The sequence below is a fragment of the Bos indicus x Bos taurus genome, chromosome 17 (assembly GCF_003369695.1).
Source record: "Bos indicus x Bos taurus breed Angus x Brahman F1 hybrid chromosome 17, Bos_hybrid_MaternalHap_v2.0, whole genome shotgun sequence".
NCBI classification, from domain to species: domain Eukaryota; kingdom Metazoa; phylum Chordata; class Mammalia; order Artiodactyla; family Bovidae; genus Bos; species Bos indicus x Bos taurus.
Window position 1 is genome coordinate 32,533,857 of NC_040092.1, and position 12,558 is coordinate 32,546,414.

Below are 12,558 nucleotides of genomic sequence, written 5' to 3' on the forward strand. Positions count from 1 at the left end.
ACTGTGCACAGTCAAATAAATAAACATTTACATAAATAAGTAATTTTTTAAAAGAATATATTCCTATGCTGGAATATTTATGTTCTGTTTTTCATAGCTACCTCTTCCCTTCTCCTTTCTGTCCCTGGCCTGGCTGTTTTCTATAGAAGCCCTGGGTCGCTCCTTCCTGCCACCTTACTGCCTTTCTTCCTAGTATTATCTTGCCTTATCTTTCCTTTTCTTGTTTTAACTCCCTATTTTGCTACATACCTCGTTCATCTGCCTGAGAAAGAATGGAGGTGCCATGTTTAAGAGCTTGTGTATCTAAAAATGTGTGTATTCTACACACATACTGAGTTATGGTTTAGTTTGGCCAAGGGTCCTAGGATGAAAACAGTCTTCCCTCTGAAAGTTTAAGGTGGGGCTTTGTTGTCTGTCACCATCAAGAGCGGCCAGGAATGACTCTGATGCGGTTCTGAATCCTGCTCCATTTTTTCAGGACTAGCTTTTCTCTCTGAAAGTTTTTACAATTTTTCTCCTTACCCAAGATGTTCTGAAACTTATGATGCTATGCCATGAAGCAGGATTCAAGAAAAAATGTATTGTTCTAGGTGGGCCCTTATCCCTATAGGGATGCCTACCCTTCAGTTAGGGCTTCCCTTGTAGCTCAGTCAGTAAAGAATTTGCCTGCAGTGCAGGAGACCTGGGTTCGATCCCCGGGTTGGGAAGATCCCCTGGAGAAGGAAATGGCAACCCACTCCAGTATCCTTGCCTATAAAATCTCATGGACAAAAGAGCCTGGTGGGCTGCAGTCCATGGGGTCGCAAAGGGTCGGGCATGACTGAGCGACTAACACTTACTTACCCTTCAGTTATGGGAAATTTTATTATTTCTTGGGTAATTTACTCCCCTCTGTTTTCTCTGATCTCTTTTCTAAAGGTCCTATTAGTAAGTTCCTGGATGAATTCTGTAACATTCTCGTCGTGTCTTTTCAATTTATCATTTTTTCCAACTTTATCCCTCAGTTCCTTTTACTGAGTGTTTTGTTTACATCATCATATATTTAATTTTTGAGAGCACCTTCTTGTTGAGTGTTCTTTTATTCATCACTTGTCATTTTTGTGTTACAGGCATATCTTCCTTTGTCCCTCACATGCTATTCATCAATTACAGCTTTTTTTAAAATTAATTAAGATTTGGTTGCATTGGGTCTTTGCTGCTTTCTGAGGGCTTTCTCTAGTTTTGAGGAGTGGGGGCTACTCTTTGTTGCAATGCTTGGGCATCTCATTTGGTGGTTTCTCTTGTTGTAGAGTACAGGCTCTAGGGTGGGCAGGGCTCAGTAGCAGTGGCACATGGGCTTTGTTACTTCGAGGCATGTGGGATCTTCCCAGATCAGGGATCAAACTCATGTCCCCTGCATTGTCTGGCAGATTCTTGTCCACTGTGCCACCAGGGAAGTCCCATCAATTACAGCTTTGAAGTCTCCATCTCCTTGCATTGTCTCTGTTCACCCCATAATGCTTTTTTGCTTCTGTATTTTCCTTACCATGTTGCAGGTGTTCATCACATGGTTTGTGATTCTGTTTGGACTTCTGTTCATACTGAAGAGTGAAACTCTAAACATTTTATGAAAGATTGTTGGTGTGGAGTACTGATTTGTGAAATCCATGAGCAGATGCTCTAGTAGAACACTGGCCTTCCACTGGGCTCCCACCATTGCAAACGTCGGGAGAGCTTTTCTCTGACACCATCTCTTTCTTTGAGCGAGGCACTCACCTGATGCCCCTCTTTGGTCTACGGATGGATGGACAGGGCCTGGCTGTGCAGGCTAAGGACAGAAAGGACCTGGAGTCTAACTAGTTCATGTGGAAACCCTCACCCATCCTTCAGGGACCTTCACCTCCCAACAGCAGAGGCTTCAGAGTCTCTGGGGGGACTGACAGGCATCTTCATTCTTGGGTTTGAACTCCTCCTCTGATCAGTTGGTTACTCCTCCTTCATCCACTTTCCACCTTCAAACACTTGTCCTTGCCAAACGTTTGTGGAAATCTCCCCCTCCCTTTGTTCTTGTTCCTTGCAGACCAACACCTTGGCTCACCTTTGTCATTTTAGTGGGCTTTGAAAAACTGGGGAGCAGGGCAAAACATTTATGGGCAAATCACACGTTTAAGCAGAATTCTAAAGTAATTCTTGTGCAACAAACACGGCTAAAGCATGGGTGGTATTGGAAAGCTGGATGACTATTGGCTAAATACATGAACTAGATAAATTCCTATAGAATTAATGATTTAAGAACAACAAACTATACTGTTTGTTGAATTACTGACTTAGGTGCTCATCAGATCCACAAATAAAAATCCCTCTGAAACAAACAAATGAACAAAAGAGGGGAAAAAAAAAAAGAAAGAAAAAGGAAGGAAGGTAACAAATATATTATGTGTAGCTATTTCTATCTACCCAGGTTGCCAGATGAAAACATAACTATATTCATCTTTGTACTTTCCTCCATTCTCTAAATTTTATGCACTGTGTATGAGTGTGAATGAGCATATGGGAGAGGGTTTCTGTATTTCTCCCAAGACCTCACCTATAGAGGTGAAATAAAGTCCACAGAATCTGAAATAAGTGCATTAATTTAAGAGGCTTTTATTGAGTGCTGGATCAAAGTTACACACCTTAGAGTCATTAATAAGCAGGTAAGTGTTACCTGAAGAGAAGCTATCTTTTTAAAGTTTGGAAGAAGGAAGCATCTTATGGGCAATTTTTTAAACCAAGAAGTAAAACTATCACAGCAACATTTTTATTTAATTTGTTCAAAAAACCACATGCCTGATGCCTGCTATCTCACAAGATCCACGAATGGAGCTGGAGGTGCAAAAATCCATAATCCTCTGTTCTGTCAATAGCTGTATTCAAGGGACCGGGTCCATTTGGGTAATATTCCTCTAAATTTAGGAAAATGTGGAATAAAAAGTTGACTTTTTTATCTTTAAACTTATAGTAAAATTTAGTTCAAAATTATTTTTACCATTCCTTTTTTCTTACCTCCTGTTAATAATTTGAAAAAATTATGACAAAAATATGAAAACAACAGAACAGGTCCATTGGTGATGACTGTTTTATCTGGTACACTGAGGGTTAAGCAGGTAGGGTTTTTTTGTCTCAAATGACAAGCAATCCAGGACAGAAAACAGGACCCTCTCTTATATGCTGCTTTTGGCTTCAGATACAAGAACCATTATCTCATCAAATGAGGGGGAAGGTTGGGACTATTATCTCATCGAATGAGGTATAAGGATTGTGCCTCAGAAATGTTATCGAGGGCCACACCTCTCTGCTCTGGCTGGTTTCAGGCTCAGGCTGCAGAACAGCTATAGCATTACAAAGAAGAAAAAACCCCACCCCTCTCCTTATAGCTATCTACAAAGAGTGAGGAGACTTCCAGAATGTCTCCTCTGCCAGCTCCTTTCCCTCTTGCCTCCTTGCCTAGAATAGCCTCCCATTCCCCATTAGCTCACCTTGCAAAAGCAATGGGATTACTCGTAGATCATTCAGACTCAGTTTGGGCACAGTTGGCTTGCCCTGAGGCACCCTGGGCCGGGAGAGGAACAGACACCTGAACAAGACTGGGCTTCTATTGGGAAGAATGGGTAACAGGTATCAGGTAGGCTAAGGGACAACGACAGTCTGATCATAGAAGCAACACACCTGAAGCAATTTACAGAACTCACACTGATGCCAGGGAATGCGCACCAGGTCTCAGGATGGACCAGGACAAGTTAGACAGCCTTGTCCACCTTAGTGCTGTTGTGTATCTCCAAACGTTCAGGATATTGTTTGATTTCCTCCTCCTCTTGATGCCTACAGGATGAGCCAGTGGATGTATTTTCCAAAACGGAGTAGGGTGGGGTGGGTGAGATGAATAGAAGGACCGGTGCTGGAGCCTGGGGTGATGTCAAGCCTCAGGAAGAGGCAGTGACCCACAGATGACAGGGGGCACACGGGACTTCAAAAAAGGCCCGAGATGGCCAAGAGGAGAAATAATGAAAGCGAGGTGCTACAGCTGTCCAGAGTTGCCTCCCAAAACTCAGTTCGTTAGGACTTTTATAACACTTTAAAATCCAAGGCAAAAACATAAATACAGTATACTAACGCATATATATGGAATTTAGAAAGATGGTAACAATAACCCGGTGTACGAGACAGCAAAAGAGACACTGATGTATAGAACAGTCTTATGGACTCTGGGGGAGAGGGAGAGGGTGGGAAGATTTGGGAGAATGGCAATGAAACATGTAAAATATCATGTAGGAAACGAGTTGCCAGTCCAGGTTCGATGCACGATGCTGGATGCTTGGGGCTGGTGCACTGGGACGGCCCAGAGGGATGGTATGGGGAGGGAGGAGGGAGGAGGGTTCGGGATGGGGAACACATGTATACCTGTGGCGGATTCATTTTGATATTTGGCCAAACTAATACAATTATGTAAAGTTTAAAAATAAAATAAAATTAGAAAAAAAAATAAATAAAATCCAAGGCAAGAGAGGTGTGGCCAGAACTAGGATGAGGAACAATGTGGTGTTGAGAGGAAGCAAAGTGAAAAAAGGGCACCATTTCAGTTCCTTTTTTTCTCCCCTGAGAACGTTCTTAATAGCTTTAAACGCACACTTTTTCTTTTAGAGGTGCCCAATCAGGTCCAAAACTGAAGATAATGGTGGGGCAGGCTGAGTTTTTAATTGCCTCTGGTGAGTGTTCCTGCACCCTAGGATGGGGCTGGGACAGAAACAGCCCTAGGAAGTGAGGAACAAAGGTCATGCCAAATTCCTCTACGGTATGCTGTTACAAAAGCTGCTATGCACACCACAGTGTCCAGATTTTACTTTCAAGAATAAAAGACCTGACTTCCCTGGTGGTCCAGTGGATAAGAAGCCACACTTACCAGGTCGCTCAGTGGTAAAGAATCCACCTGCCAATGCAGGAGACTCAAGTTCGATCCCTGGGTGGGGAAGGTCACCTGGAGGAAGAAATGGCAACCCGTTTGAGTATTCTTGCTGGGAAAAATCTCATGGACAGAGGAGCCTGGTGGGCTACAGTTCATGGGCTGACAAAGAGTCAGATGCTACTGAGCACACACAGCCAATGCAGGGGATACAGTTTTCCCTGGTCTGGGAAGATCTCACATCCTGCAGAGTACCTATGTCCCTGCACCACAACTACTTCTGAGCCTGCGCCCTTGAGCCCTCAAGCAGCAACTACTGAAGCAAGAGAGCCCAGAGCCCATACTTTGCAACAAGAGAAACCACCACAATGAGAGGCTTGAGCACCGCAGCAAAAGAGTAGCCCCTGCTTGTTGCAACTAGAGAAAGCCTTTGTGCAGCAACCAAGACCCAGCGCAGTCAAAAACAAAACTAAAAGAATAAAAATTAAAGAAAAGAATAAAAGACTTTTTCTGACCAAGGACATGGTAAGGGAGGGTGGTGTTTTGCAGGCTATGTATTACCCAGACCTTGTCTTTAAAATAAAGTTGTAACAGATGAGACCAATACCTGGAATACCAGATACTGACCAATACTGGCAGTCCTGTGGCGTACCTGCTTTCAATAAACAGAACAGCAGAGCTGCAAATCAGGGGTCTGTGCACACTCCATGGTGGGGAAGGATGAACCAGCAAGAATACTGAATCCACCATGTTAATGGTAAAATCTGAAGGAAAAAAACAAGTTTCGATTTCTACCACCTTTTCCTTACCTTTGTGAAATTTCATCACGTCTTCACTCACAGCTAGTATCTCACCAAGGCTAGAAACCTATGCAATAAAAATTGATAATGCAAACTAAAATGGACCCACAAGAGATATTTTGAACTATTTCTATTCATGGAAATACATTTGTCTTTTTGAGTCTCCAGTGATCCTCCCTCAAACAAGTCTGAGGTGAAGCACTCAGAGTCTGCTGCTCACGAAGGACACGTAGGAGGCAGAGTCGGATCTCAGCTTTTTTTTTTTTTTAAAGCTGTGGAGCCAGCGTTATAAGGCTAAGGTCCTTCACAGCCCCAGGCTGGAGTGCTCACGGAGATTAGGTGGGGCCGAAAGGTAAGTGAACTCAGGTACCATGGTTAAGTTCTCCCCTTCCCCACATCAAACATCGTTTGCCGTTGGTATCAGACTAGGATGTGGTCTGTTAAATATCAGGAGTGCAGTCCCTTGTTATAAAATAGCGTAAATTCCTAAATCCATGTAGTGAACTCCACGTGCTTTTTGATTTCACGTGCAACTTTTTATGTAACTATGGAAATGGTGGCCGAAGACGCCAAACAGCAAATTATACGACCAAATTTTTTAAATAAATTAAAAAGAAAACTCACAAAAGCAAGCCCATACGGCAGATGTATCAGTACCCTGGGTGTGGTGAGAGTCCACTCAACCCCCAGAGCACGCCTCCGGTGAACGAGCCCGCGCACCTGCACAGCCAGGACCCAAGTTCAGGGGCTTTGTCTCCAAACAACAAAGACCCGCCCTGCAGCTCTCCAGACGCTTCCAACTGACCCCTGCAGCCTCGGGAACCCCGGCATCCCGCAGAGCCGCGCGCCCCCGCCCCACCCCCACGGGACGCTGTTCCCCCCCCCCCCCCCCCCCGCGGCCCCGCCCCCCCAGCGCGCCACTACCACCAACCCGCCTCCACTCCGGGCCCCGCCCCCGGCCCCGCCCCCTGCGCCCCTGCCTCGACCTTCCCGGCCCACCTGAGCCGCCACCCGACTGTCCCCCTCTCCCACTTAAGCGCTGCGCTCCTCCCCCGCTGGGTCCCCTTTAAGCGTCGTGCCCCACCCCGTGGAGGCTCCCGCCTCCCACATCCCCCCCGGCCCCGCGCCGCCCCGGCCCCTTTAAGCGCCGCGCCCCCACCCACCCCCGAGACCCCCGCCTCCCGCGCCCCTCCCCCGGTCCCCGGCCCCCGCCCCCCGGTTCCGGGGCCGGGCGGGGTCCCGGGGCCAATGGCTGCCGCGCGGCGGCTGCGCTCCTCCCGCGCTCCTCCCGCGCCGGCGGCGGCTCCTCCCGCAGGGAGAACTGTCAGCGCGCGGCGGCGGCGGGCCAGCCCCGTCATATGACCGGCCGGCGGTCCCGGCGCCGAGCACAGCTCCCCGCGCCGCGATGGCCCCGCCGCCGCCCCCGGCCGCGCGCTGAGCCGGGCCAAGGCCGCGGAGCCGCAGCCGCAGCGGAGCCGCAGCGCCATGGCCCCGACCCTGCTGCAGAGGCTCTTCAACAGGAAGGGCGGCGGCGGCTCCGCGGCGGCGACTGCCCCGGGCCGGGCGCCCCGGGAGGGGCCAGCCTTCAGGTGAGGGGCCGGAGACAGGCGGGCAGGGGGCGGAGGGGAAGGGGATGGGGGAAAGGAAAAGGGGACGGGGTCTCCCAGGCCGCTGCCGCCGGCCACGAAGCCCTCGCCTCCGGCACCGCAGGCCCTGGTCCGCGCGGTCACGGGCCCCCTTCCCGCTCGCGGTTGCCGGGACTCCCACGGTGCCGCCCGGTGGTCTGGGGGCCGCGGTGGGGACCGGGGCGCCGCTTCGGCCCTATTGTGTCCGTGACTCTGCTCTGAACTTGGAAGCGCGCGGCGGCACGAGCGCGGCACCCTCCTTCTCCCTGAGCAGGGGACCGGTTCTCGGACGCGTGGATGGGAGCGTGTCGTATCCCCGTCGTGGGGGCCCGGCGTGGTGTGTGAGGGGCCCGAGATGCTCTAGGAAGTGGCCGAGGGAGGGGGGCTAACAAAGCTGGGGCGTGTGTGTGCTCGGACCTGCCCTACCAACACGCGCCCCCGGAGACGCGCCACTCGCCCGGGGGGCGCGCTGGCATCTTGGGTGCCTTAGGTTGATTTCTCTGGTTCGTTTCCCCGACAACCTTGTGCGGCGGCTAAGACCTTAATTCCCATTTTACAGCCGGGCAGACGTAAAGTCGCAGAGAACCGAGCAGCTTGTCTGGTGTCTGAACTTGCATTTCACTCGAGCTGTGTGACCAGACAGTCCAGTCTGAAATCTCTAGGTTCGTCTGCTTTCAAGGGCTCTTTTAAAAGAGGCCTTTTTATATTGCCTTTCAGCACGCTTACGTTGAGAAGTTCATTTCTTTCCCCTTAACTGTTGTTTTCTAGCAAGTATTTTAGTGAGCATCTACTTCCAATCCTGACACTTTTCGGCTGAAATGTCTTGCAAAAAGAGTTTAAAGTCTTCCTCTCTGTGCACTAGGTCTAGACTTAGTGTAATAAGCCTTTTAAAAGTTTTAAGTGAAACTTTGAATACATTTTGGACTAAGTTTTATGCTCTAGATTTTGTTTTTCTTAAATTCCACTCACTGAAAGCATACAAAGCTCCTGGTTGCAGTTATGTGAATATTACCAGTATTTAGTGTCTGTGGTGTGTGTGTGGGTGTGTGCTGTTGTTTGGAAAGTAAATTGTGAAGACTTGACACACCTTCGTTAAATTCTCCCGTGTTCTGCAGGTGAACTGAATCGTTAAAATTCGAGTAGGGCATTCTGCGCCTTTCACTGCTGTGGGTCCTAGTGATGCTCTGTTGCTTCTGGGAACGGTAGAATTACTTCAGGCTCAGGGTGTGTAATTTCTTCTCTTCCTCCAGTAACCCAGACTTGGTGGGGGGTGGGGGGACAAAGCCTGGAGGGAACAGGGCATGAGTTACAGCTATCTTTGCTTGAGCAGCCGTTGTCTAGGGTGTGAGAGCCCCAAATGCCTGGCCATGGTTTGCCATGCTCTCTACTCACTTGCCCACCAGTGTTTCCCTCCATCCACAACTGCAATGGAGTGTATTTTGAACCAAAAAAATACTGTGGCTATATTTAGGCCCTGGCCATATTAGGGAAACTGATTCTAACTTGGTGGGAACATTTTCAGTGTAGTGTTCTGACTTCCTGTCAGTGTCTAGTGAAGAACACAAAATTGGGCCAAGGACTGGTTATGGGTTTTGTCTTTGTTGACTGCTTTAGGATTTTCTGCAAGTTTTGGAGGTAAATGTGTTGGAGAGAATTGGTGATCCCAGGACCCTTCAGCAGTGTGTCTGCTGTGGGCTCACCTTGGAAAAGATGAAGTAAAGACTCAGGAAGATGAGGACAAATCAACCATGACACGTCACATTGACCCGGGGCGCCAGGGAGAGTCTTTCCTCCTGCTTTGTCACCTGACTTAACTCTCAGATGCTGTGAAGCCATCCTGGGAAAGCCTCCTGGAAAATGTCCCAGTCCTGCCCTGTATAAGATTTAGCCAAATAGGACATGGCTTGTGCTTTCAGGGGAACGGGTACCTCAGAGGGGTGATGAGCTGCCCTTGGGGGCTCTGTGGTTGTATAGATTTCCAGAAGTTAAGGTGTAAACCTTACCTTAAAACTCTAGCACGCCTAATGTGAATTTAGTGTTTTTCAGTGCATTTAATAACAGGAGGTAACTTGTAGATCTTGAGAAGGAAAGGAAGATTCAGGTAGGCTTTGGGGGCAGTTTTGTAACATAGATTGCTATGTATTTGGGGAAAAACCTAAGTAAAAATAAGATCCAGTTTATATATATACATATTTTTGTTTTAGAGGTTTTCTATATCTTCTTGCAGTGATGGACTTCCGCTAGTTATTTTAAACTTTTCCCTACTCCTCTGCGGTCTTGCCCTGGATAGTGCTCTGTTAACCCTGGGCCTCACCATGTCCCTGACCTCCCAGCCGTCTTTATGTCCCTCCGGTTCTCTGGAACTTATTAGAGAGGAACTTTGAGGACCAGGGTAAGTAGCTTACCTTGCAGGTCTTTTTCAGATCTTTGTACTTCCTGGGCAAAGAATCATCACATTTGAGATTCCTTCTTACGTGTATTTCTTTGAGGATCTTGACAGGAAGCCCATTTCATAGCTTTGAGGAAAGAGCTTGCTAGGAAAACAGGAAAAGAATCAGAAGAGATTGAATTTATAAGTTTGAGAGAAGGAATTATGATTATGGTTTTTGTGAAGTATAAGCTCCATTTAAAGTTATAAAGTTGCATTATGGTCTTGATATTTGAAAGAATTCTTCTTTTTGCTTTCACTTTTAACTAATTCACACACACACACACACACACACACGCTTTTGAATTTTTTCCAGAAGGATAAATTAGAACAGAATGAGGTTATGTGTCTGGCAGCTCAAATAAGAAATAGAATTGGGTTCCTGGTTGCCTTGCATCTCAGGTCAGCATGTTCATTTTAGGAACTTTTGAAAGCCAAGATGTGTCCACCAACTTCTTTCATGTCTTCTTCAAGTTTGAAATTTTATCTTATTTTTAAATGTCTCTGGTAAATTAGCGGACCAGTTTCCGCCTCAGATGTGTGTGTAAGATGGAGGTGGAAAAGATCATGGGTTATCCAGTGTCTTATTTGGGACCAGGTAGATGAAGGAAGTAGGTGTGTCACCTGGGACGTGAGGGGTCAGAGAGCATCTCAGCCGCTTGGCCACTGACTGTTTAAGTGTTGGGGAGAGACCCCACCCCCACACCCCTCCAGTCCTGAATATTTGAAGTCACATTGCCTAGTTCGTGCTAATCCACGTCTTCCACATTTAAGTCACCTGCTCCAGGGTTAGTATAATTTAATCCACTTATCGTTATCTGAGAGGGTCTGATGCTTAGCTCGTGGGTGTGTGACTTTGAGCTCCACCTGTACATACCAGGGTAGGACATCTAAGGACAGCAGATCCTACACCGACATGCATCAGCAGCAGAGAACACATTGGAAACTGTAACAGGAAGATAATTCAGACGCTGATAAGGAGCACACTCTTGTGTTAAGTACCTCACTGAGGACACACTGTTCTCATCCTCGCTGTGACTGAGGGCCAGGCCAGGAGTTACTCTTCCCTCTAGCAGGAGGGCTTCCCCCCGCCCGCCCACCAGCTCCCAGGACGCTAGCATCTAACTAGATTTTCCTGGGGTAAGGGAGGAATATTCTGGAAAAAACACAGCTAGCTCCACCACACCACATTTTTAATGATCTTTTTAATAAGACACGTGACACATAAATCATGCGATTCGTCAGTACACCCACCCCACCGCATCTCCTGGTCCTGAGCTGGGCCCTGGAGGGTGTTAAGAATTTGGGGTCAGAGTCTAGCTCATAAGGTGGGTTCCATTCAAATCACCTGGAGGACCAGTCAAGGAGGCCATCAGTTTCATCCCTCTTTGTGCCACCATGTGTGTGCACAGACCCGCGTGTCTCTCCGTTTCTCTGGGCCTCAGTTTTTGTCATTTGTAAGTAAGGTGATTGGATCCTTCCCGTGTAATAAGGTTGCGATAGGGAGGTAATATATTTGAAAGTAATATATTTGAAAATCTTGTGAAAAGAGTAAAATGCAGTACAGAATGATTTTAAGTATTACCAAGGGCCTCTTAACTCATGGAATTTAGTATCACTCATATTGAGGCTTTTCAAAAACTGAGCTGTTTTTCAGAGGCTGATTTCTCCTTTACTTAGTTGGGATACTTGAGACAGAGCTGAAGCAACTTGTTATTACTTCTCTTTTTCACCTCGATGGTGTTGGTCATGAAACAGATTGAATTTTCAGAGGAGTGCTAAGACCCTCATCAGATTTGGATGAAGGTGGCTGGGCAGTCAGATTGGCTTTAGGAGTGTGGTATGTTTTTCAGAATTATTTGCAAGTTTTTCCTATCAAGAATAAAATCTTATTTAAGTGGAAAGGAAAAATTTGTTAGGTGAAGTGATACAACTGGATGGCGGATGGCACTCTGCAACTGCCAAATCTTTATTTTTTGACTCTGTGTACATATACATGTACATGTGTATTTATATGTGTACATGTGTGTGTATGTGCACATGCAAAGGTGTTCTCTAGAAAAAGTAAAAACAATATAAACTTGTGAATGATATTGAAGGTAGGTGTGGGACCACGCACGTGGGAAGAGGGTGAGCAGCCCTGCTACCAGGATTTTAACAGCAACGGTCAAGCAGTGGGTGAAATTTTTATTTGATTCTTCTCTGTTTTACATTTGGTTGGTATTTTGGGTTTTGCCCTAATGAATTTGTGTTACTTTTGTGATTTAAGTTATTTTAAATGTTAAGTACGCTCTGGGGTATTTACCATTGTGAGGTAGGGATTAAGTGTAAGATTTGCTGAGAAACCCAATTTGTATAAATAGTCTTTATAGATTTTCTCTTCTTTGCTACAATAACTGGTAGTTCCTGTTATTAAGAGTAATATGCTGTGAATTTTAATAAACTTAACACCTAAGTTCTTGATGATCCTTAGGAGGCCAGTTTAATTGGTGAACTTGATAATTGAAGGCGATATTTGTGTGCACAGTTTTTACTAGTGGGGCAAGTTTCCTGCCTCCCCCAACCTCAGCCAGCATGGTGTCCACCAGGCTCAGGAGCTGCAGCCAGGTCCCCAGGTGATCACCTGGATTAAGAGAGATCTAACTAAGATTTATTTGAAGTGTGTTTGGAAAAAGGTAACACAACTTTTTAGATTTGGGGGAAGCTTGAGTAAGTTTAAGGGGCTGGGATTGGATGTTTTTAAAGCTGAGAGACGTATTACAGTTTTAAGTTCTGAATGTGAAATGG

General features: G+C 46.7%; 1 protein-coding gene and 2 long non-coding RNA genes across 4 annotated transcripts in view; 1 reads left to right on the plus strand and 2 right to left on the minus strand.

Moving 5' to 3' along the window:
• Window positions 1-2,609: 2,609 nt before the first annotated feature.
• LOC113907675 lies at window positions 2,610-4,167 on the minus strand. Its single transcript, XR_003515255.1, has 2 exons — window positions 3,498-4,167; window positions 2,610-2,924 (listed from the first exon to the last, which is right to left on the minus strand). It is a non-coding gene; the product is annotated as an uncharacterized LOC113907675 (long non-coding RNA).
• A 787-nt stretch (window positions 4,168-4,954) lies between these two features.
• Window positions 4,955-6,552, minus strand: LOC113875124. Its single transcript, XR_003506174.1, has 3 exons — window positions 6,343-6,552; window positions 5,571-5,682; window positions 4,955-4,993 (listed from the first exon to the last, which is right to left on the minus strand). It is a non-coding gene; the product is annotated as an uncharacterized LOC113875124 (long non-coding RNA).
• Window positions 6,553-7,136: 584 nt separating this feature from the next.
• FNIP2 (folliculin interacting protein 2) overlaps window positions 7,137-12,558 on the plus strand; it is a 126,396-nt gene continuing 120,974 nt past the window's right edge. The window contains exon 1 of one of the 2 annotated variants that reach the window (XM_027567242.1): window positions 7,137-7,307. In XM_027567242.1, the coding sequence (XP_027423043.1) occupies window positions 7,204-7,307 (104 nt within the window). In that variant the 5' untranslated portion in view covers window positions 7,137-7,203. The remainder of the gene's footprint in view (window positions 7,308-12,558) is intronic. The other variant, XM_027567244.1, reaches the window with a different exon arrangement.